The sequence below is a fragment of the Phlebotomus argentipes genome, unplaced genomic scaffold (assembly GCF_947086385.1).
Source record: "Phlebotomus argentipes unplaced genomic scaffold, Phlebotomus argentipes genome assembly scaffold_18, whole genome shotgun sequence".
Lineage (NCBI taxonomy): Eukaryota > Metazoa > Arthropoda > Insecta > Diptera > Psychodidae > Phlebotomus > Phlebotomus argentipes.
The window spans coordinates 4,773,269-4,795,038 of record NW_026776177.1 but is presented as its reverse complement, the minus strand read 5'-3'; the positions used below and the strand labels follow the sequence as shown (position 1 = coordinate 4,795,038).

Genomic DNA, 21,770 nt, shown 5'->3' with positions numbered 1-21,770 from the left:
CTTCACTTCCTCAAAATCATCACCTGGACTGAGACAGAGAAAGAGGGTGACAGAGAGAGAGACAGAGATCGCCTGTAACAGGTAGAGTTGTGCGAAAATCAATGGCATATTCCTTAATGAGGACATTTTCGTGATGTTTTCACAAGCGTTTCATATCGCTCGGATTGTGAGCTAAAATCAATTTTCACTGAAACGATGGTGATGTGTGACAATTATCTGAATAACAATTCTGTTTATTTAACAATTTTCGACAGATGTTCACATTATCGGCGTGCAATAATGTTTGCAGTCTGAATTGCTGCTCGGGCGATTAGTGTCAATCACGATGTCGTATAAATTTCGCAGTACATTTTATGCACTTGTAACAAAACTGCAGAATTGTCGGGAGAGAAAGAAAACCAGTTAGACATTAAAGATTTTTTAATTGTTATTCTGCACCAATTTACAAGTATGAAAAGGTAAATATATTATAATGTATCTCTATCTATGTTCAATATAGGAATTGCAAAAGGTTCGTAAAGGATTTTAAATCAAACAATTCTCCGCATTCCATCATTACCGCCGAGACCCTTTCATTTGGTTCTTGGGATCATTTATCTACAGCACAAAAAGGATCAACTCTCTTCTTACATCTGCTGAGTCGAATTGCCATTCCACGTGTTGTTCTCATCGTCAGAATCCTTCTTGTCGTGCAGCCGATGGATGTTTGAGCTTCCCAATCTCCTGTACGCAGCCTCAGCGGACTTTGACGTCGACGGCTGTTGACCGTCCCTCGAATCCCCGGGAAACTCCAGATTTCTCCTCTTGGCCCTGCTAAAAAGGATCTTTGTCAGTGGATTTTTCATTCAAACTCAACACTTTTCTTACGCGTCATGATCTGAGATTTGATCCTCGGCGGCGCGCTTCTGTTGGCCCTGATCCTGTCGCGGGAAAACCCAGTTTCTCATGTAAGATAGCACAGACATCACCGGTGTGAAGAAGCTCCAGAACAGGGATGTGAAGAAGTGAATGGCCGTTCTACCGGCCGACGTCGTGGCCACTTGAGTGGATCCCACGCCGCCACCGGACACGCCGCGCCCCCGCGGCAAAATCAGGAGTACAGCTGTGGGCGTCAGACGGAGCTCAGACAGCGTCTGCGAGTAGTGCTCCTGGCTGAACTCCTTGCGAGGGAATGTCGTGGCCAGAGCGAAGTCCGTGATGCCCGATCCAGAGAGCAACTCCGTCTGGACGAAGCTGTGAACTGTGGCGAACTGATCGGTGCTGGCGAACACGTGTATCTCAGTTCCTCCGGACGGTGTCTTGAACTGAATGCGCGATGTGTCACTGTTGTCCGCCGCCGCGTAGTTGTGCTCCTCCATGGGCGCCAAAGGAGGACTCTTGGGCACCACTGGGGCGAAGCGCTGAGCCCTCTCCAGCTTGTCCTGCTCAATCTGCTCGAGTATCTTCTTCCTCGCCTCGGCAGCCTCTTTCTTCTCCTTCATGCGATCCTCCCGCAGTTGCTTGATCTCCTGCTCCTCCTGCCACTTCTTCAGCGACGCCACATCCTGACCCTGACGACGTCGCTGGATCTCCTTCTCTCGCTCTGCTCGCGCCTCCTCGGCTTCCTTCTCTTTGCGCTTCTTCTCGAGCATCTCCTTCGCCCGATTGAGCTTCTCTTCGGCACTCATCTCAGGCCTCGCCTCAGGCTTGGGCGGATTCTCAGTCTCCACACGACGACAAACTCCTCCGGCACACTCCTCAGTGACTTTCTCCTCCTTCACCGCAGTCTTCTCAGCGGCTCCACTCGAAGAGGCCCCTTGAGAGACAGGCACAGGTTTGTCTTCCTTAACGGCAGGTTTGACTTCTTCACCTGCCGATGAGGACGGAGTGGACAGCGAAAGACGACTAAGAACACCAAGAATCTTCTGTTCCAGATCTTCAACAGTTGTCGTGAGACTTGTGACAATATCCACGGGAGTTCCATTCTGCCCGATGAAGAAAACCGACGGCAGGGGAACCAATTGATCTATATAGAAAGGAGGAAATCATGAGCAAACAGGAGTCAGTCTCAGAAGCCAGGATTTTCTTACAGATCTGAGCAAATTGCATGTAAGCTTCGGATCCGCTGTCAATGCGAATTGCCACGAATTTCTCACTCTCCAAGTGCTTCCGGATGAGATCACTGTCAATCAGACGCCCCAAATTAGTCGACGACTCATCAGTTCCTGGAAAGAGTCACCCGAAAGGGAATCAATCAATAGAATTTTATCAATTACGTGGTGTTTTTCAGAAAATCTCACCTGCAACGAAGACCACGAAAACCGCATTCTTTCTCTTCGACAGCGTCACTGCTTCGGCGATACTTCCTTGGAACCAGTTCATTGTGCAGTGGAATTTCACGTGTGTTCACCAAAAGGAGGATATCTTATCCAGGGAATGCACAAATTCTGCCTGAAGATGATGAAAATGCACAAAATTGTCGGAAAAGTTATGTCAAAGTGAAAGTCAGGAGCGGAGTGGGAGTCGCAATGGCCAGTGGCGGAGAATTATAGCATGTTCACATGCATGTCTGTAAATTACCTTTTATTTTAGGTTTTTTCATGCTCCCATTCAATAAATCTGCATACTTGGCATCAATAAATTGTTGTGATTAATTTTGTGGGACGAATTTCATGCAAATGCAGCAGAAATGAGGACAAATCAAATGGTAAACAAAGCGAACTCATCAGCTGGGTTGCTATAAAACTCATGTGTTTGGTTCAAGGTGAAAAAAGTGCAGGTAAATGATGACTTTTCGTGCAGAACTCTTATCAAATACGCATATTTAGCGAAGAATTCAGTCGTGAAATGCTTAATATTTCTTATAATCGTGATAAACTACATGATAAACATTAAGGGCTTCAAAGAATAAGTGAAAATGAGTGTTCAATTGAGGAAAACCGCCAAGGATGATGAAGATGAGGTTAGAACGCATGAAGATTTCTAGATTTTTGCATATTTCAACGTGTTTCGGGGGTTGTTTTCAGACTTACGATGGCGAGGTGAAGTCCCAGGCTGTCGTGAAGTACTCCAACGTCCAGGCGCCGGCAAACTTCTCGCAGCTGCAGTGCAACACCGATCTGAACATGCCGCCGTCCAACTGGCTGCGGAACTCCATTAACTTCTATGGAATGCAGCAAGCGGCCATCCATCGATCTGGCTTCTCCAGCTTCCGGATGGCGCACAGATTCCCGGATTGCGTGGGCGGCGTGGATGTGGTGTGCGACGCGGAGATCATCAAGCGACTGCTGATGCTGCCGTACGCGCGGAACACGTCCATCAGCATGATGGTGCACAGGATTGGAAACACCCTGCTGATAGATGAGTTCGACATCTACAAGCACCTGCTGCAGCAATCCCCGGTGCAGTGGGACTGGCTGAAGCGCTTCATCTACGATAAGATCATCAATGGCCTCACGGATGAGGAGAGGATGTTCCTCGTGGCCAACAGGAGCCGGAATGTGCTGCAGGAGAGGCGACTCATCAGCAAGTTCCTCTACCACAGCCTCCCGCGAGAGCCCCAGGAGAGTGTCCAGCCGAAGGAGAAGCCCTCACTGCAGATGCTGCCCGGGCCGAGACTGCCTGAGCCAGAAGTGGAGCACAGCGTTCCCGATCCCAGCTTCTCGCACACCTTCAATCGCAGCATTGTGTGGACTTTCGAGGACATCCGGATGCTCATCGGCACGGACATGCCAATCTTCGGTGGTGGCACGAGGCCCTGCATTAGCTTGAGGCTCAGGGACATGAGCAAGCCCATCAATGTCCTCACGGGAATCGACTATTGGCTGGACAATCTCATGTGCAACGTGCCTGAGGTGGTTATGTGTTATCATCTCGATGGGATTGTGCAGAAGTATGAGCTCGTGAAGACGGAGGACTTGCCTTTCCTCGAGAATTCGCAGTTCTCGCCGAAAATCATCAGGAATGTGGCGCAGAATATCTTGGCCTTCCTCAAGGCGAACGCCACAAAGGCCGGTCACACTTATTGGCTCTTCAAGAGACCCAAAGACGACGTGGTGAAGCTGTACGACTTGACCACACTCTGCACGGAGGGTGAGTGCGAGGCGAAGCCGGAGAAGAGTGACGCGGAGAGGAGTGCAAAGGACGAGAACATTGGCACTGGAGTGTCCAATCCGTTCACCATCCCTGTGGCGATGTTGCTGTACAGCGTGGCGCGAAACATGAAGAGTTCCGTTGAGAAAATGACCAACAAACAAGCGGGCGCCATCAAGATGCTCCTGGACAACTGCATAAAGCTCCTGCCCAAGGAGAAGTATCCACAGATCGTTGTGTCATCGCATTATATGCTGTCCGACCTGAATGTGCCTTCGGGAGCTGAGCCGAGCAGTGTCTCCTTCCCAAATGGCTCAGATGACAGTGAATTTGACGATGAATCACTCTTCGACGAGGATGAATCTGATGGTGAGGACTTCTTGAGTCAGCGGAGTGATTTGGTGGATCAGGGAGAGAGCATTGCTGTGAAGAACATCCAGGAAACAATGGCGGCGCATGATTTCAAGAAGAAGAACTGGAAGAACAACTCCCGACCGCCAGCTTTGAGTGCTGATGTGGAGAAGAGATGCCTTGAGGCCTTGGAGAATATCGTGGCGGGTCTGAAGTGCTTGAAGTATTTCAACGATGAGGCGGCGAAGACGAGCGAGGAGCAGAAGAAGCAGAAAATTCGCAAGGAGGCTGAGAATCTCAACATGGCCAAGCCATATCAACCAATTCCCTTGCCTTATGAGACTCTCACGCCTCAGCCTAAGTTCGTGAATCCCGACGATGTGATCCCGCTGGGATGGAAGGCGCTGGACAGTAGGGAAATCATGTCTCAGCCTGCGAGCAGGAAGAAGGCGGGGAAGAAACTATCCGTGAAGGCTCAGGAGGAACTGTTGGTGGCGGAGAAAGCGAAGGATGTGAAGTGCTGGAGTCTTCATCTGCGACTTCTGCTGCTGGAGAAAGCCTGTCTCACATATTCCATTCTGGGCGAGCACGCCTTCGCAGCTGGTGACTTTTCCAGCGCCTTTCGCTTCACTAATCTCGCCTTCCGCTGTCAGAATTCAGTGTCTCAACACTGGCCGAGTGTCAGCAGAAGCTTGAATGTCCTTCTGGCTCGTGCCGGTGATTGTTATCTGCAGTTTGTGAAGAGATTCTCAGACTTGGAGGTTTTTGTCAAGGGCATTGTGAACACTTCTGGCAGTGACAAAATCATTCTGGAGTTCATCGAGAGTGAGGAAGAGGAGGAGAGCAGAATTGAATTGCCAATTCCGACAGGAAGTGTGGAGAATTTAATGATGTTTAGCCTGTTGTCATATGAAAAGGCACTTAAGGCTGATTTGGGGAATCTGAAGCATCATCTCACGCGTCGCATTGGCAATGTAGTCAATGAATTGGGATCTTTCTACATGCAAGAAGCGTTGAGTAAGTAGATTTTGTGGGGTGAATTTGGGAGTGGAAAGATTGCTAATTTGTCTCTATTTTGCAGTGATTTTCAACGGAATGAAGCAAGGAGTGCTGAAGAATGAAGAAACTCCGGATGATTGTCAGCAATCTTATTTGCAACTGATGGCAAAGGCGCACACTTACTTGACCAAGAGTGTGTCAAAGTTCGAGGAGGTTGACGATCATGTTAATCTCGCTTTGATCCACTGCAACATGGGTCGATACAATCGTCAAATGGCAGACATGCTCAGTCTTCCGCTGCAGAGTGAAGCGAAGAAGTGCGAAGCGATTTATCAGATGTACTACAGCGAAGCCTTCGCGAGTTACAATCGTGCTCTGGGAATGCTGGAGGTGCGCAAGAATAGTCCTCAGATTTGGGACATTCTTTTCTGGGAATTGTCCACGTCGACATTCATCCTGGCGCAGAAGATGCAAGACTTGTGGGATGTGAAGTGTGCGCGATATCAGGAGATTATGGAACTTCTGCAGCGTTCGCTGAAGCTGTGTCAGACTCACAGTGATCCTGAGCGCTCAGACAGCTATCTCTATCGCACTGGACAGATCAACACACGCCTCGGGATGGTGTGTGGCAATGTGGTGAGATATCAAAGCGCTGAGTTGGATGATAAGAAACGGAAGAATATGCTGCAATTGTGTCGCTTCTACTATGACAAGGCAGTGACTATTTTCCGCGATAGTTCGCACTTGAGTGAGGCTGTTGAGGTGCTGACGGACCTTCTGGAGTTCACAAATAGCCAGATAGACTATCCGGGTAGAGTGAAAGCACTGCAGCACGCGATGAATGTGATGAAGAATGCCAGAGAAATCCTTCGTGCGTATGAAGGTCCAGAGGAAATTGTCAGAGCTCTGGAGAGTCAGTATCAGAGTGTGTTTAAGAATCTCGTCAGGGTCACCGTGACTGCTCCCAGTCGTGGTGGAAAGGAGAAAGAAGCCAATGCTGAGTTCCTGAATGCCATGAAGAAGATGTACAGCGTGTCTTTGGGAAGAGGAAAAGTTCTAGACAATATTTCAGCACTTTTTGATATTTATTCCACGTTAAATTTGTCGAGTAAAAACAGTTAGTGGCAAAAGGACTAAGGAGGGATTGGCTTATGGGTTCCGGATGATGAGAGATCGTCTAAATAACACCGTATGGATAGCCATAGTATCCTGAAAAGAGGATAAAAATGTCAATAGAGCTGCTGTTTCACACTGAATTTTAATTTATTTTACTTCTAACATTTGCTAGAATGTTCAAATTTGCTAAAGACACATGAAAAGTGCTGTGATTTGCTAAAGATATGTAAAGGCAGGAGTTGGAATTAAATGGCTTGAGAGAAATCCTTACCATAGCCAGGATATGCGTATCTGTAGGGAGTGTAGTATCTGGGATAGACGTAAGGGGATGCATAGGTCGTGTAGCCAGCGTACGTTACGGGTCCTGCAATGGCGTATTGAGGAGCAGGAGCTGCCCACAAACAGCCCACGAAGAGTCCAAGGATCACCAGAAGAATCTTCAGAAGAAACTTGAATGATTTCTACCACGAAAATCGCTATTCTTCAGGACACTCACAGTTACTTTCTGCATTGTGGTTTTAGATGCTTTACTAATTCCAGCCACGATCCTCAATGAAGCGCTCAATGTCACAGACTGAAGCCTCCTCGCGAGCCACAAGTACGTTTTTATATGCGCGTGGAAGAAATTGATGGTTTTCAATATAGGATTGGGTTTATTAATAATGGCAAACGTGATCATTTTATTCATAGGTGGCGAAGAGGAAATATTTTAATTATGTCTCTCACTGTTGATTTACAATTTTACAATCATATTCACCTTGACCTGCAATACAATAAAAGGAAATTGTGATGTTAGAATGCGGAGCACGATTTGCGCTCATATAAAATACTTTGCGAAAAGTCTGAGAGAATGTCTAATGACGTCGCTTTTCTTGTCAGGCGCGCGCAGATTTTCTCATGGCTTGCTTGAAAGTAAAAGGGAAAATGAATCACAACACATCAAAGATTCGCTGTTAGCTTTGACGGAAGTCTGAAGACTTGTTGATGAATTGCAAATTTAATTAACTGCATGGAATTTGACATAAAATCGCTCTCGCGAGATCCGTCAATAAATTTATGGGCAGCAAAAGAGGTTCGCCAACGGCACGCGGTGTTCCCAGGCGGTCCCCCATCCCAGTACTAGTCGCGCCCGATGCTGGTTGACTTCGGTGATCGGACGAGAACCGGTGCTTTCAGCATGGTGTGGCCGTTGGCGAGGGTAGTCTTTTGATTTTGCGAATTAAAGTCACCCACGATCAGAATTATCTCATTCGCCGTTTCGCTGTTCAGAGCAAAGTTTCCATTAGAAGACACCATGACCTATGACTCATTCATTAAATGCATGACTAGCGAAAATGTTTGAATTTCGCGATGTGAAGTAAGTTTTGATTCATACCCTATGGAGAACGGATTCCACGATCCGAAATCGTCCATGGAATATCTTCCACTTTTCTTCCTATAATAGGAATAAAATCCTCGGAATTCCAAGCTATCCTCCATGGATAAATTCCACTTTATTCCAAGCAAGATACCATGGAATAATTCCATATATATTCCTTTTGGCCATCCATGGATATTAGAATGGAATATTTTCCATGGTGATAAATCCGCGGAATATCCATGGGTTTTCCACGGAATAATTCGCTCTTTGCGCGTCCCCACGCGATTACGTCAGTCTTGTGAAATTCTTCTCATAGGAAAGAACGCGTAAGTATTTTTCTGTACTTTTCAGTACTAAAACGTTAAGTTTTAATGGTAAACACTCTAAGTTTGGTGATATTTTCAGGAAAAGTGCTGAATGTATGCGATGGAGACGGCACAGGGACCCCACAGTCAGAGAAGACTCGAGGTTTCCGGACAACGTCAAAGTAGGAGAAACAATCAATGTAAGTATGGAATTACCGAAACATAAGAGATATATCCTGTTTTCTATACTGAACATGTCTTTTTTACAGGAAAATAGGATGCGGAAAAGCGGTTACCGGAGGATCTACTTATCCGACAGAGTGTGACTCATGACAAGGTAAAAAATGTTCTTCATGTTCTCGAATTCTTATGGCGAAAATCCATGGAACATCCTATAAATAACCATGGAAGATTTCCATGCTGGAATTTCATCCATGGTGAATCCCTCGGAACTCCGTGGATCAGCAAGGAAAACCCTTGGAATTCAGCATGGAAGATTCCATGCTGAATTCCATAGGAATTTAGCAAGGATGATTTTCCATGGATTATTTCCCACATTGCTTCCAAATTTTCCATGGTGACTTTTCCCATATATGGAAGATTTCCATTGCAATTCCATTGGCCAATCCAAGGACGATTACAAGGAATACCATGGAGGGAATACCATGCAAATATACGATCAGTAATTAGTGTATTTTATTTTCCAGCTTTTTTCAAACATATCCGGACCGGTGCGAGAAGACATCAAAGAGCATCTCGACTTCCGGCGACCGCGGTAGCAGTCGTCTAGAAAAGTAGCAGTCCCTGGGAAGCGGCATAGCAGCCACCAAGGCAACGCGTAATCACAATCAGAATCACATTTGTAAGATTGATTGGTTATATTTAATAAATACAAATCCAAATATAAATGAGTCTTTTTTTGGATATTTTGGGGCGGAGCGCCGGGAATTTCTGGGAGAAATTTCACACATTGGAATTTCCTCCATGGTATTCCTTGTAATCGTCCTTGGATTGGTCAATGGAATCGCAATGGAAATCTTCCATATATGGGAAAAGTCACCATGGAAAATTTGGAAGCAATGTGGGAAATAATCCATGGAAAATCATCCTTGCTAAATTCCTATGGAATTCAGCATGGAATCTTCCATGCTGAATTCCAAGGATTTTCCTTGTTGATCCACGGAGTTCCGAGGAATTTTCCATGGATGCTGTTACGCGGATAGCATGGAAATCGTCCATGGTTATCCATTGGATATTCCACGGATTTTCGCCATAGGGTATTATCATGATTAAGAAACACGATTGCAAATCTAGAAAATTTGTCCGTCATTCCACCGAATAGAGTACGACAAGTCCAATGATCTGAGCAATTTCAGGTGAACGCGTGTACAATAATCGGACAAGTCGTATGTTTGTCGGAGGATGAATGCGACAAATCAAAGAATTTTCTATGGGGCAGAAGAACAGATTATCCAAGTTATCACGATGGAAGCGTGACTTCGGGGAAGTCCCCAAAGCTGGTTGTTTTTAGAGGTGTGCGAGATAAGAAAAAGTCCCAGTATTTAGCATACAATCTTATCACTGTGTGTACTTTCATGATAAAGCACCATGGCCAAAGCTCGGGGACTCACGACGAGCGTCTTGTCAGCTCCCAAGTCTTGCCCAATGGTGTATGGCGATCTGTTCTCCGCGGTGTTCAAGATTCCCCACGAGAGCGTGAAAACGCGTGTTTTGCACGCCGTCGTGGCCGCTCTCAATGGGGATTCCCCTCTGAGGTCATGTCGCTGTTCGGCACAAGTCGAGACGACGGACCGCAGTTCACAGACGACCTTCGACGAGACAGCGTCAGCTGAAGTAGCGGCAGAGACGCAAGTGGATACGCAAAAGCCCCAAATTATCTCGGTCGGTGGTGTGGTGAAGTTGGGCAAGAAGCGGCGGAATCTCACGCCTCAGGCGAGCACTGGGCAGGATCTGGGCGTGAGATTTTCCGGGCGCCAGAAGACGACCAGCACCGCTCGGACGAAAGTGTGGCCGAAGGTGTCCAGCGTGTCCACGAAGGACTATCTGGAGGAGGCGATTGCGGCGGCTATTGACGATTGCGGGAACATCGACAAGATGATTGAAGATCTGGGGCAGAACAAGGCAATCGACATGGACAAGACGGTGAAGGACATGATGCTGAAGGACTGGCTGGAGTGTGACAAGCTGAAGAATGGATTCTTGTGAGTATTCCTCATGCAGTTTCCCTCGCCAACGGCCACACCATGCTGAAAGCACCGGTTCTCGTCCGATCACCGAAGTCAACCAGCATCGGGCGCGACTAGTACTGGGATGGGGGACCGCCTGGGAACACCGCGTGCCGTTGGCGAACCTCTTTTTGCTGCTCGTGACATCATGACGTGCTTTTTTATTAATGAAATCAACCTCTTTCAGACCCATTCATTCTGCTGTTCTCGACGGCGATGAGATCTACTTGAAGCGACAGTGCTTGACGCTTGACTTCCGTGGCTTTGGAGTGGATCTCAAGACCTCAGATGGCTTCACAGCGCTCCACATGGCGCTAAAGTGCCAAGCAGAGATGCCAATTGTCCAGTTACTCCTGAATTACAACGCCAGCGTGTCCACACTGGATGCATCGGGGAATAACAGTGTCCTCCTGGCGGGGAAACACTGCAAGGACTTGCAAATATTCACCATAATCCTCCGCAAGACGCCTTTCAGTGAATTGCAGCGAGAGAACTTTCAAAGTCATGGAATTTTCCGTGTTGTTGTGGACTCTGAACGCGTGGATTTCCTCCACGAATTATTATATTACGTGGATGAGTGTTTAGGACTGCAGTCGATATTTCCGAAGAACTTCGACGAGAAGAAAATCTCCATGGAGAAATACTATGTGGAGAAGCTGCAAGAGTTTACAAGATTGAGTGCAGACGAAGACTTGAGGATAAGTGAAAGGAAAGCGAGATTATTGAATCAGCGAGACAAAACCGCTGGGAAAACTCCCCTTTTCTGTGCAGTGGAGAAGCAAAAAGGTGATATTTTTATCTGTTTTTCCTGCGAAATTCTCATATTTCAAAGTATTAACCGGAAATTGCACTGTTGTAAAATCACTTTATCAACATTAACTATGTTTTCACTCAGTTTCTTAGTAATTAGTGACACATTTTACATTCCATTCGTGCCATTCTACACTAAAGGAAGTTGATTCAGTGCCAGAATCTTGTGATTTCTTGCTTTATTTGACCAAAAATCGTTTGCAATCGTATATAGAAAATATGATTTATTGATATGAACGTAATCATTTGGCAATTTGATAAGAATTTCACAACTTGCCGTGATGTTTGGGCGCCAAATAGTCTACTATATTAAATTGAGTCTTTTTACATTAGAACACAGGCATGTTTTTGAGAGTAAAAACATATCTTTGTTATAATTATTTCTTTGCAGAAATCATTGTTCTCGTCCTTTTGGCGAATTTTGCTGATCCTCGGATAAAGACACACGCCAGCATCGAGGCTCACATGCTGGCCAATGAGATCCTGAAGCACAAGAAGATATCAGCGCATCTTATCAATGCAGTGAATGCATTTGACAATTTCGATGGTGTGCAAAGCCTTGACGAAGTGTTAACTAAAAAACCCGTGAAAACAACAGTGAGAAAGATTTTACGAGATGATCAAGATGGGATTAGGAAGAAAAGAATGAAGATTCACTAGGAAAATATTGGAAAGTAAAATTGTATAAATATATATGGTTCTTGGGCTTACCTAACTGATGGGTAGTTTTCACTTTCGCCAAGGCTTTCACAGTCTTCAGGCTTTTCCGGCAGAAGTTTGGGATCAATTGGCTGGAGTGACGGAGGCAATTCGAGACCTTCGACCATGTCATAAGGATAAGACCAGAAGGGCTTCACTGAGCATTTATCCCATAGAATCTTCTCCGAGGCTTTCTTCAGGATCTTACTGATGGCTTCAGGATTGAATTCATTCGTCCTGTTTTCAGCGGCTTCCGTCTCAGCAATTTGGCGCCTCATTTGGTCAAGTTGTTCTGCTGTGAAGTGACTAAATCTGCATTGGCTGCCAAAATTACAAGGCTGTCCTTCAAAGATGCGCTTGCAAGTCTTCTTCCTGGACTCTTCCTTGTAAATCTCCTTAACAGCTGAAAACAGGGAGATTTACAGGACTGTGAACCTTATTTGTAACATTTCAACTTACTTTTGTACTTGGCATAGTGCTCGCTTTTGGCTCTCTGATGCTGCAAACCCTTGAGATGGTTTTTCCTCATGGCCAGGATGTCTTTGAATGACTTGCTGCAGTAGTCACAGTAGTAATTTTTCCCCATTTCCAATAATAAACACTGACGAACAAAACAAACTGCAAAATGTCAAAACAACTTGGATAAATGTAATTTCAGTGCAAAATGATAGGTGGCGTTTCGCATTTTTGATTCTTCAACGAAATTATTGAGTTTCATAAACAGAATTTTCAACATTTTTGCTTAATTTTCACACTGGAATCAAATTTCTAAATCAATGATAACACTCTCTATATTTTGCTAAGTTTCTTTATTTCAGGATTATATTGCTAATAGAAAATAATGTCATTTAAAATAACATTTAAAACATGCATTTATAATTAATTGTATTAAGAATAAACTAGAATGAGAAATTAGAGAAATAAATTACCCCAATTAATACACAAACTGCTGAATTATGAAACAATAATGCTTGGCTTAAATGTGCAAATCACAGTCAGTGTTTGAAGAATGTATTCTGATAAGAATTGGTATTAGAGATAGGTGGTGAATTTGAATTAGGATCGCATTATCTCTTTGTCCTCTAGAACTCTGGGTTATTGTTAGTTTTGATGCGGGTAAAACACCTATAAAAATATAACACATTTCTCTCTATCTAAGGTTTCATCATTTTGGGGATTTTGGGGCGAAGTACGACGGGATTACACGATTTGCTATAGCGCCCCATTTACAGGGTAGTGGAGTTCACGGCGTGAATGCCGTGCACGAGAATCGTGGGCGGCAGATCGGCCGTGAGTTCGGTCAGGAGGTCGAGATAGGCCAGAGATTTGGCACTGCCATGCTGCGCCGAGACGCTGGGCGGCGCCGCCAGATAGATGAACGCCACGGCCGTCTGGTCAGATCGCTCGCGGATCAGCTGATTCACCTTCTGCATGTACATGCGCGAGCGATTGAGCAGCTCCTCTGAGATTCCTTCCTCCGCCTCGGCGTCACTCCTGGTGAAGTGCTTCAGCACGGCGCTGTGACGCGTGAAGTCATCATTGCGCGACCACTCGGGAATCTGATGAATCGTCGCGTCGATGCGGAAGAGCTTCAGCTGCTGACTGAGACGGAATTCAGCCGGTTGATCCTGCGTCACTGGCGGCGTCATTGTGAAGTTGCCCGTGTTGTTCGTCGGCTGAGTCTCACAGAGAAACACTCGCACGTGCATTCGCTTCCACACGGGCAACATGTTGAGGATGCAGGACAATTGCAGCATAAACTGCGACACGACATCGAAGGGATCCTCATTCGTGGGATCAAACACATTCACCGTCCACACATCGATGTACTTGATGTGATTCGTCCTGGCGATGAGGTTCTTGTCCAGCCGATGGAAGTGGCGACAGAGACAGATGTTCTTCCTCATGCGCAGCACATCGTCCACCAGAGCCACATATTCCTTCGGCGACAGCTTCTTGGGCGCTCCCGCGTGGCGCACGGGGAAGATCGAAGCCTCCTCCTCAGTCGTGGGATCATTGCGGAATGTCTGGGTGTGATAGGGTGAATTTTCCGACTCGAAGAAGTCATACAGATTCTCCTCATCGTAGAAACCCATGACAATTGTGTTGGGCTTCATGGCTCCCATGCCCGAGATTCGTATGAGATGATGCACGCCCTCGCGGATGGTCTTGGCCAGGGTGACCTCAGCGAAGGCCTTCACCTTGAGATGATCAATCAGCGAGAGCCAGTACTTGTACTCGTCGATCGTGGGATCGTCATTGTCCTCGTAGTTGCCCAACTTCACGTGACCCAAGACATAAAGTCCGCCCTTCTTCAGGTCATTGACGAACTCAATGAGTGGACAACAGGATCTGGGACTCGAGACGAGCAGCAGCATCTGTGGACGCCAGAACTTCACGTGATCCTTCCGCGAATCGAGCATCAGCAGGTATTTTCGCACTTGATGGAACATGAGAGCCTGCGAAATGGAGCCCCACTGAGCCCCCTGGGATGCTGGGCTGAACAGATGCAGGCCGATGACGAGGACGAGACAGAGAATGATGCTGGAGGATGAGTAGATGGGATTGATGACGAACATCATGATGAGTGTGCCCAGGAGGCCGAAGAAGCACGTGTGCCAGGAGTAATACTTGAAGGACGGCCTGAAGTTCGGGGCGCCCGTGAGTTCAATGCCCAGACAGGCTAAATTCGTGGCGAGATAGGAGAGCATGAAGAGCACCGAATTGATCTGGGCGATCGTGTTGAGGGAGCCAATCAGCAGGATCACCTGCACAAGTATCCAACTGGTGAAGACAGCCACAACGGGATTTCCCTTCCACGTGCCGCGAATGACAAAGTTGAGGGCGCTGCCGTACACTTGATCCTTGGCCAGCGCCTCCAGGACTCTGCTCGAGCCGATCATGTTGCTGAGGGCGGCCGAGAAGGTGGCCGTGGTGATGCCGATGGCGATGAAGGGCTTCCACAGGTTGATCGGCATGAGGAAGAGGAAGTTGTTCTGCAGCAGGAAGCGTGAGCATGTGGCAGACATGAGGATGGCCAGGAGGATGTAGCAGACGAAGGTGAAGGTGACGGCGGACAGTGTGCCTCTGGGGATGCTCTGGGAGGGATTCTTCAGCTCACCCGACATATTGGCACCCGCCATGATGCCCGTGACGCCGGAAAACAGCACGCCGAACACGATGGCGAAGTTCACTTGACTCCCACCGGATGTGTAGTCCTTGCTGTAGTTGCTGTACAGATTGTCATGGAAGGTGAGACTAGAGAGACCTGTGTAGAGGCCGAAGGCGGGATTGGTGTCATTCTGCACCAGCTGATTCTCCTGCGGAATCGACACCTGCATCGGGCCCTGCGCCAGGAAGCTGATGTACGTGGACACGAGACACACGGACACAATGCCCAATATCATCACGGACGTCTTGGCGAACATTGTGGCGCCGATCAGGCACACGATCAGCATCACGGCGTTGATCATGGAGCAGTAGAAGAAGCGCCACCATCGGCTGTCCGGCAGCGTGAAGCTGCCCTCCTCCACCAGATAGCCAGATGGTCCGAAGTTCTCAATCAGACCCTCGGCACAGCCCGTGACGCAGAGAGCACATCCCACGATGTTGGCCAGGAAGAAGAGCGTTCCAATCGAGCCGCCAAAGTCCGCGCCCAGCGTGCGACTTATCATAAAGTAAACGCCTCCGCCGTCAACAGCACCATTCGTTGAGATTGCACACACAGAAGACACGGTGAAGAGGAGGATGGTGTAGGCGATGACGAACTGAAGGAGGGTGACGAAGAGACCTGCATTTCCCACGATGAATCCTACAGGAAAGGATCGAATCAGAAGGAATTCTCACTCCGCCACTGAGTCACACTCACCGACTCGAATGAAGATGAGCGCACTGAACATTGACAGTGCCACGGGACTGAAGACACCAGCGAAAGTGCCCAATGTACGTCCATGAGACCGCTCGGGATCCGTGATACCGAACTCCACGTATCCATCGGCGTCCGCTTCGCTCCCATCGGCACTTCTTGCCGAAAAGATGCCCCCGAAGTTGCGCCACAGCCGCCGATTGCCAGCAATTGGCACGGTCTCCGTGTCCGCGGGATCGGCGTTTGTGCTCATATTGTTGATATTCGGTGACAACATTACCTGTTTGCAGAAGCAGCGATGAATAAGCTGTGAAAATAGGAGGAAATTGCTCAACTCAGTTTCCACCCACAAGCGCGCAATGACGCATCTGCAAAACACCAGCCAAACACCACAATAAAAAGCAAATCGTCAGCAATTTACCCTGATTTTGGTGCAAAATCCCAAAGCAAATAACACTTTTTCTAAACTGAGAACCTGCTTTTTGGACTTATGCGGTGGAAATGATACTATTTGAGTCGGAAAATGAACATTTTCCAAGGGAAATGAGGAAAAATTCCTGCACACAAAAGAAGCGATACAACTCGACTCGAATCAGCTGATTTTTATCCAGGAAATGTCATCGCGCGGAGGGGAAATTATCCAGGGTGGTTCGGCATCAAAACAAACAGCTCAAGTCCGGTTTTTCCCTGATTTTTCCACATAATTCAGTGCTCACGCCAGATATTTACACAAAGTTCAATTCCTCGAGGAGTGTAAAGTGTGAATTGATAGGAAAAGAAGCTGGAAAATCAACAATTTATTGAACACAAAGTAAGACAAGAGAAGATAACCTAAAACTGTAAACGTTTAGTGATTTTTACACCTTTTTCCTCTTTGGAAAATCTAGAAAGATGGTCAGCGACAAGAAGAGGAGATCCCGATCTAGGGAGAGAGGCGATCTGAAGGACAAGGATCGTGAGAGAATGCGCGAACGTGAGAGACGTCGCTCGCGCTCCAGGGAGAGAGAACGCGTCCGTTCCAGGTCCAGGGAAAGAGAACGTCTTCGTTCCCGGTCCAGGGAGAGAGATCGCGCAAAGACAGACGTCAAGGGTGATCGGAAGGATCGTGAGAAGTCCCCAAAAGATCGCCTCAGAGACACAAAGCCGTCAACCAGCAAGGGAGATGTGAAGGCCGAAGTGAAGGCGGAGGAAGTGAAAGAAGAGACGGTTGAGGAAGGGGCACAGAAGAAGGTGGAACCGCTGTCGCTTGAAGAGTTGCTGGAGAAGAAGAAGGCCGAGGAGGCGGCACGGAGTCGGCCAGTGTTCATCTCGAAGGAGCAACGCGCTGCTGAGGCGCTGAAGCGTCGCCAAGAGCAAGTGGCTGCGCAGAGGGCGGCTTTGGCGAGTGTGCCGCGCTTCGGGGATGTTCCTGTGTCCACCTTGCTGGCCAAGGAGCGTCCGCAGCAGAGCGAGAGAGATCTTGACAAGCGTCCGGAGCGGAATGAGAGGGGCGAATTCTCTAGAAACGACAGAAACGACAGAAATGAGAGGAACGATAGAAACGAGAGGATGGACAGGAATGAGAGGATGATGGATAGGAATGAGAGAATGGACAGGAATGAGAGGATGGACAGGGGCGAGAGGATGGACAGGAACGACAGGAATGACAGAGGAGATCGCAATGATAGAAATGATCGTCGTGGCGACCGTGGAGAGAAGGCATCTGACCGCGATCGCGATGGGGATCGCAAGAAAGCCACCTCAAACGAGGACATGGCGCCGAAGGACAAGGAGAAGGAGCTGGAAGCCATTCGGGAGAGATATCTGGGCATTATTAAGAAGAAGCGTCGCGTTCGTCGACTCAATGACAGGAAGTTCGTGTTCGATTGGGACGCTTCTGAGGACACTTCAGTGGATTACAATGCGCTATACAAGGAGAGGCATCATGTGCAGTTCTTCGGACGAGGGAATATTGCTGGGATTGACATTAAGGAGCAGAAGCGCAAGCAGAGCAAGTTCTATGGCGATTTGCTGGAGAAGCGTCGCACAGAAGCGGAGAAGGAACAGGAGAAGGTGCGCTTGAAGAAGGTGAAGCGCAAGGAGGACAAGCAAAAATGGGACGATCGACACTGGTCGGAGAAGGAGCAGGATGAGATGACGGAGAGAGATTGGCGAATCTTCCGCGAGGACTACAACATCACCATCAAGGGTGGGAAGATTCCGAATCCGTTCAGGAGCTGGAAGGAGAGTGGCTTCCCGAAGGAAGTGCTGGAGATTGTGGACAAAGTGGGCTACAAGGAGCCGACGCCCATTCAGCGACAAGCCATCCCAATTGGGCTACAGAATAGGGACATTATTGGCGTGGCGGAGACAGGATCTGGCAAAACGCTGGCCTTCCTCATCCCCTTGTTGGCGTGGATTCAGAGTCTGCCGAAGATTGACCGCCTTGAGGACGCAGATCAGGGACCGTATGCCATCATCTTGGCGCCCACGCGTGAGTTGGCGCAGCAGATTGAGGAGGAGACCGTGAAATTCGGCACTCCGCTGGGCATTCGCACGGTAGTGGTGGTGGGCGGTCTGTCCAGGGAGGAGCAAGGCTTCCGCCTTCGTCTGGGCTGTGAGATTGTCATAGCCACTCCTGGCCGATTGATCGACGTGCTGGAGAATCGCTATCTTGTGCTCAATCAGTGCACTTACATCGTCCTGGACGAGGCAGATCGCATGATTGACATGGGCTTCGAGCCTGACGTGCAGAAGATCCTGGAGTTCATGCCGGTGTCGAATCTCAAGCCGGACACGGAGGATGCGGAAGATGCGCAGAAACTGATGGCGAACTTCTACTCGAAGAAGAAATATCGCCAGACAGTGATGTTCACGGCCACAATGCCGCCGGCTGTGGAGCGACTCGCGCGCTCGTATCTCAGGCGTCCGGCGACAGTGTACATCGGCTCTATTGGCAAGCCCACGGAGAGAACGGAGCAGATTGTGTACATGATGGGTGAGAATGACAAGCGCAAGAAGCTGATGGAGATCCTGTCGCGTGGCATCGAGCCGCCGGTGATCATCTTCGTGAACCAGAAGAAGGGCGCCGATGTGCTGGCGAAGGGCCTGGAGAAGTTGGGCTACAACACGTGCACGCTGCACGGCGGAAAGGGTCAGGAGCAGCGAGAGTACGCTCTGGCGTCCCTCAAGAACGGCAGCAAGGACATCCTGGTGGCCACGGATGTGGCTGGGCGTGGTATTGACATCAAGGACGTGTCGCTGGTCATCAATTACGACATGGCCAAGTCCATTGAGGACTACACACATCGTATCGGACGAACTGGGCGTGCCGGAAAGAACGGCGTGGCCATCAGCTTCCTCACCAAGGACGACAGCTCGCTGTTCTACGACCTGAAGCAGTGCATCATGTCCAGTCCGGTGTCGGCGTGTCCGCCAGAGCTGATGAATCATCCCGAGGCGCAACACAAGCCGGGCACAGTTGTGACCAAGAAGCGACGCGAGGAGAAGATCTTCGCCTGAGTTCAGAGCATCAGTGTCTGATATCTCAATAGAATATCTCTGTATCTCCCATTGAGCGGCGAAAGAATGGCTTTGTTTTGCTCGTCACACTTTAACGGAGCGTGTAAAAATCAATCGTGGCCCGAGGATCAATTGTTGACTGATAATTTCAGGGAACCCCACGAGTGTCTCCTGAGGTGGTCGCTCAAGTGGAGAGAATGCCGTCAATGGTCTCCCGTCTTCATCACTTTATTCTCTCTGTTGTTCACAAAATATCTTCATTTAATGCTAATTTGATTTTCATTATTGCCGTATTCACTACGGCCTATCATAGCCGCTCTTCTTGCCTCGTTCTTTAGAGGTGGTGAAGAAAATTGGAAGTGAATCAAGTTTGGTAAAATATTTGATGATACTGAAAGTGATCTTTGTTTGCTGTTTTCTTAGAGTTTTTCCTCAATAAATTGCTTAAAGGCTTAAAACAATAGTGAATCTTAATAATCCCAGGAATCCTTAGAGAAAAATTGTAGAGCATTATAAAACTCCAAACTCATGTTTAATGCATAGTTTTCGGCATCTCTGAAGGAACAATCGGAATCCTTGCTGGGAGGAGTTGCTAAAATGCCGTTCAAACTCTATAATTTCGCTAAATGTTTCTCACCTTTTTCGGGGCGATAGTTAAGTATCATTTAATCCTGTTTTTTTTGCATCGGAGTGTGTGAGAAAATTGCTATGATAACGAGAAATCTGCTTGTCTTGTAATTTCAAATCAGATACGCACGATGGTCATTTTGGGAGAAATGGGAAAAACTCTTCATCACAACGAGCCCTTGTCAGGATGCCGAGTTGATTGATTGCAATGCATTGATTTGGCTAAAGACAAAGAACAGCAACAGTGCAATCCCGATTATTTCGCCATCACTCACTCCGTGCGGCTCCCGTGCCTCCTGGCGTGTGTGTGTTTGAGTGCGAAGGACGTTCGCACGAGGGATGAGGATCTGCGAAGTTTGATCGCTATCGCGTGATCGATGCTTCGTCGCTGAGACGGCAATTGACTCACATCTTCGCTCCGCCGGTGTGAAGAGGGAGAGATTGAGTGAAATATGAGCGGTAGCAGGTATATCACTATCACAAGATGTTCTGCGATCGCATGAGGCGCCCCAGGGGCTTCAGAGAGCATTGGTTGGTGCGAAAGGTGGAACTGGAGGAGAAGACTTTCATCTCTTTCTGCCGCACGATCGCCGCAGAATCGCACAGTGGATGGTGGAATCTTCTTTAAACATCAGTCGAAGATCAGCCTTCTTCACGGTTCGACGCGTTTTCTCTCTCTCCTCTGGTGAATCGGCACGTGTGTCAGTGTCCAATCGGGAGGATCTTTTATCGCCACTCAGAAGCTGCCAGTGATCCAGGAATGGCTTATTTGGCCTATCATCAGAAGGAGCAATTTCCGCGAATTGACGATATGTCGCCCTTCGTCAACGACATGGACTTCAGCGATCCTTTCGGATACTGCAATCAGTACATTGCCAGCGACTCCTCGTCCGCGTCCTCTCACAGTCCCAGCGCGAGTCTCATTGATGGTCTGCAGAGGAACTTCAGCGACATGGCAATGGCGTACTCGAGTCAGCGTCAGGACATCTTCCCGAGAAGCGACAGCGACTGCAAGGCGGCGCGCGAGGCGATCTACAGTCGTCCTGGCGGCAGCGGAGGCGTGGATGTGTTCAAGAGGAGGCGTCTGGCCGCCAATGCTCGCGAAAGACGCCGCATGAACAATCTGAACGATGCCTTTGATCGTCTTCGCGAGGTGATTCCCTCCCTGGGCAGCGACAGGAAGCTCTCCAAGTTCGAGACTCTTCAGCTCGCGCAAGCCTACATTTCCGTCCTCGTGGAGCTCCTGAGCAGAGACTAATGTAAATCCATCGATAAACTGACTAGATAAGTGTGTAAATGTTACTGATTTTCGTGCAATCTTAATGTTAGAGCGTGTGCTTTATTGTTTTATTGAAATAAGAATTGAACAATAAATGGAATTTGAGTAGTTTTGTCTGTTTTGAATGATCACAAAAAATCCACACGAGTGCGTATTTTGTGAAGTGAATGCCTTTTGTGCGTTCTTCTGAGAAGTTTGGCTTCCGTTAGAAGATTTCGGTACATTATTCACGAATAATTATGAAGGAGAGTAATTGTTAAATTTGATTACCAATAAATCATTTCTTCTTCTCCGTACTTTACCGTGCAATTGAGAATTTATTGCGGCATATTTTTGGCTCTTCTCTCTTCTTCTCACTCTCTGCCAATAACTTGTGCCCTTTGTAACTTCAATTAGTTCAATTATGAATTGCGTCGATTAAAGAAGGATAATTATTGCACGTCTCTTGATTTGTTCTTTCGCCACTTATCTCAGCATTTTTTCAGCTTGTGCGACATCTTGTCGGAACGATTGACAGTGGATTTAGAACATGGGTTCAATA

General features: G+C 47.8%; 7 protein-coding genes, 2 long non-coding RNA genes and 2 other non-coding genes across 13 annotated transcripts; 6 read left to right on the top strand and 5 right to left on the bottom strand.

Moving 5' to 3' along the window:
* Positions 1–411: 411 nt before the first annotated feature.
* On the bottom strand, positions 412–2,509 carry LOC132259467 (UBX domain-containing protein 4). 2 transcript variants are annotated; one of them, XM_059757110.1, is made up of 4 exons: positions 2,280–2,509; positions 2,070–2,204; positions 868–2,005; positions 412–813 (listed from the first exon to the last, which is right to left on the bottom strand). In XM_059757110.1, exons 1-4 carry the CDS (start codon positions 2,359–2,361, stop codon positions 627–629), a joined length of 1,542 nt encoding a protein of 513 aa, XP_059613093.1. In that variant the 5' UTR covers positions 2,362–2,509; the 3' UTR covers positions 412–626. The 2 variants fall into 2 exon arrangements, with proteins under 2 accessions (XP_059613093.1, XP_059613095.1); XM_059757112.1 differs by having other exon boundaries at positions 412–810; positions 2,280–2,507.
* Positions 2,510–2,736: 227 nt separating this feature from the next.
* Positions 2,737–6,543, top strand: LOC132260296 (erythroid differentiation-related factor 1). The gene is made up of 3 exons (XM_059758323.1): positions 2,737–2,941; positions 3,006–5,439; positions 5,504–6,543. The coding sequence occupies exons 1-3, from the start codon at positions 2,897–2,899 to the stop codon at positions 6,541–6,543; spliced, it is 3,519 nt and encodes a 1,172-aa protein (XP_059614306.1). The 5' UTR covers positions 2,737–2,896.
* Positions 6,489–7,167, bottom strand: LOC132260297 (uncharacterized). Its single transcript, XR_009468361.1, has 3 exons — positions 7,034–7,167; positions 6,809–6,974; positions 6,489–6,630 (listed from the first exon to the last, which is right to left on the bottom strand). It is a non-coding gene; the product is annotated as an uncharacterized LOC132260297 (long non-coding RNA).
* Positions 7,168–7,612: 445 nt separating this feature from the next.
* On the bottom strand, positions 7,613–7,731 carry LOC132261349 (5S ribosomal RNA). Its single transcript, XR_009468417.1, has one exon. It is a non-coding gene; the product is annotated as a 5S ribosomal RNA (ribosomal RNA).
* A 184-nt stretch (positions 7,732–7,915) lies between these two features.
* Positions 7,916–9,204, top strand: LOC132260188 (uncharacterized). Its single transcript, XR_009468349.1, has 4 exons — positions 7,916–8,223; positions 8,303–8,402; positions 8,472–8,539; positions 8,910–9,204. It is a non-coding gene; the product is annotated as an uncharacterized LOC132260188 (long non-coding RNA).
* Positions 9,205–9,723: 519 nt separating this feature from the next.
* On the top strand, positions 9,724–11,990 carry LOC132259304 (uncharacterized). 2 transcript variants are annotated; one of them, XM_059756871.1, is made up of 3 exons: positions 9,724–10,424; positions 10,636–11,234; positions 11,592–11,764. In XM_059756871.1, the coding sequence occupies exons 1-3, from the start codon at positions 9,811–9,813 to the stop codon at positions 11,633–11,635; spliced, it is 1,257 nt and encodes a 418-aa protein (XP_059612854.1). In that variant the 5' UTR covers positions 9,724–9,810; the 3' UTR covers positions 11,636–11,764. The 2 variants fall into 2 exon arrangements, with proteins under 2 accessions (XP_059612854.1, XP_059612853.1); XM_059756870.1 differs by having other exon boundaries at positions 9,769–10,424; positions 11,650–11,990.
* Positions 10,452–10,570, top strand: LOC132261348 (5S ribosomal RNA). Its single transcript, XR_009468416.1, has one exon. It is a non-coding gene; the product is annotated as a 5S ribosomal RNA (ribosomal RNA).
* LOC132259306 (zinc finger matrin-type protein 5) lies at positions 11,966–12,653 on the bottom strand. Its single transcript, XM_059756872.1, has 2 exons — positions 12,417–12,653; positions 11,966–12,360 (listed from the first exon to the last, which is right to left on the bottom strand). Exons 1-2 carry the CDS (start codon positions 12,541–12,543, stop codon positions 11,966–11,968), a joined length of 522 nt encoding a protein of 173 aa, XP_059612855.1. The 5' UTR covers positions 12,544–12,653.
* A 530-nt stretch (positions 12,654–13,183) lies between these two features.
* On the bottom strand, positions 13,184–16,330 carry LOC132259302 (solute carrier family 12 member 9). Its single transcript, XM_059756868.1, has 3 exons — positions 16,244–16,330; positions 15,826–16,129; positions 13,184–15,768 (listed from the first exon to the last, which is right to left on the bottom strand). The coding sequence occupies exons 2-3, from the start codon at positions 16,097–16,099 to the stop codon at positions 13,184–13,186; spliced, it is 2,859 nt and encodes a 952-aa protein (XP_059612851.1). The 5' UTR covers positions 16,100–16,129; positions 16,244–16,330.
* A 187-nt stretch (positions 16,331–16,517) lies between these two features.
* LOC132259303 (probable ATP-dependent RNA helicase DDX23) lies at positions 16,518–19,784 on the top strand. The gene is made up of 2 exons (XM_059756869.1): positions 16,518–16,633; positions 16,710–19,784. The coding sequence occupies exon 2, from the start codon at positions 16,714–16,716 to the stop codon at positions 19,321–19,323; it is 2,610 nt and encodes an 869-aa protein (XP_059612852.1). The 5' UTR covers positions 16,518–16,633; positions 16,710–16,713; the 3' UTR covers positions 19,324–19,784.
* A 963-nt stretch (positions 19,785–20,747) lies between these two features.
* On the top strand, positions 20,748–21,329 carry LOC132259307 (basic helix-loop-helix transcription factor amos). The gene has a single exon (XM_059756873.1). The coding sequence runs from the start codon at positions 20,762–20,764 to the stop codon at positions 21,206–21,208; it is 447 nt and encodes a 148-aa protein (XP_059612856.1). The 5' UTR covers positions 20,748–20,761; the 3' UTR covers positions 21,209–21,329.
* Positions 21,330–21,770: the final 441 nt, after the last annotated feature.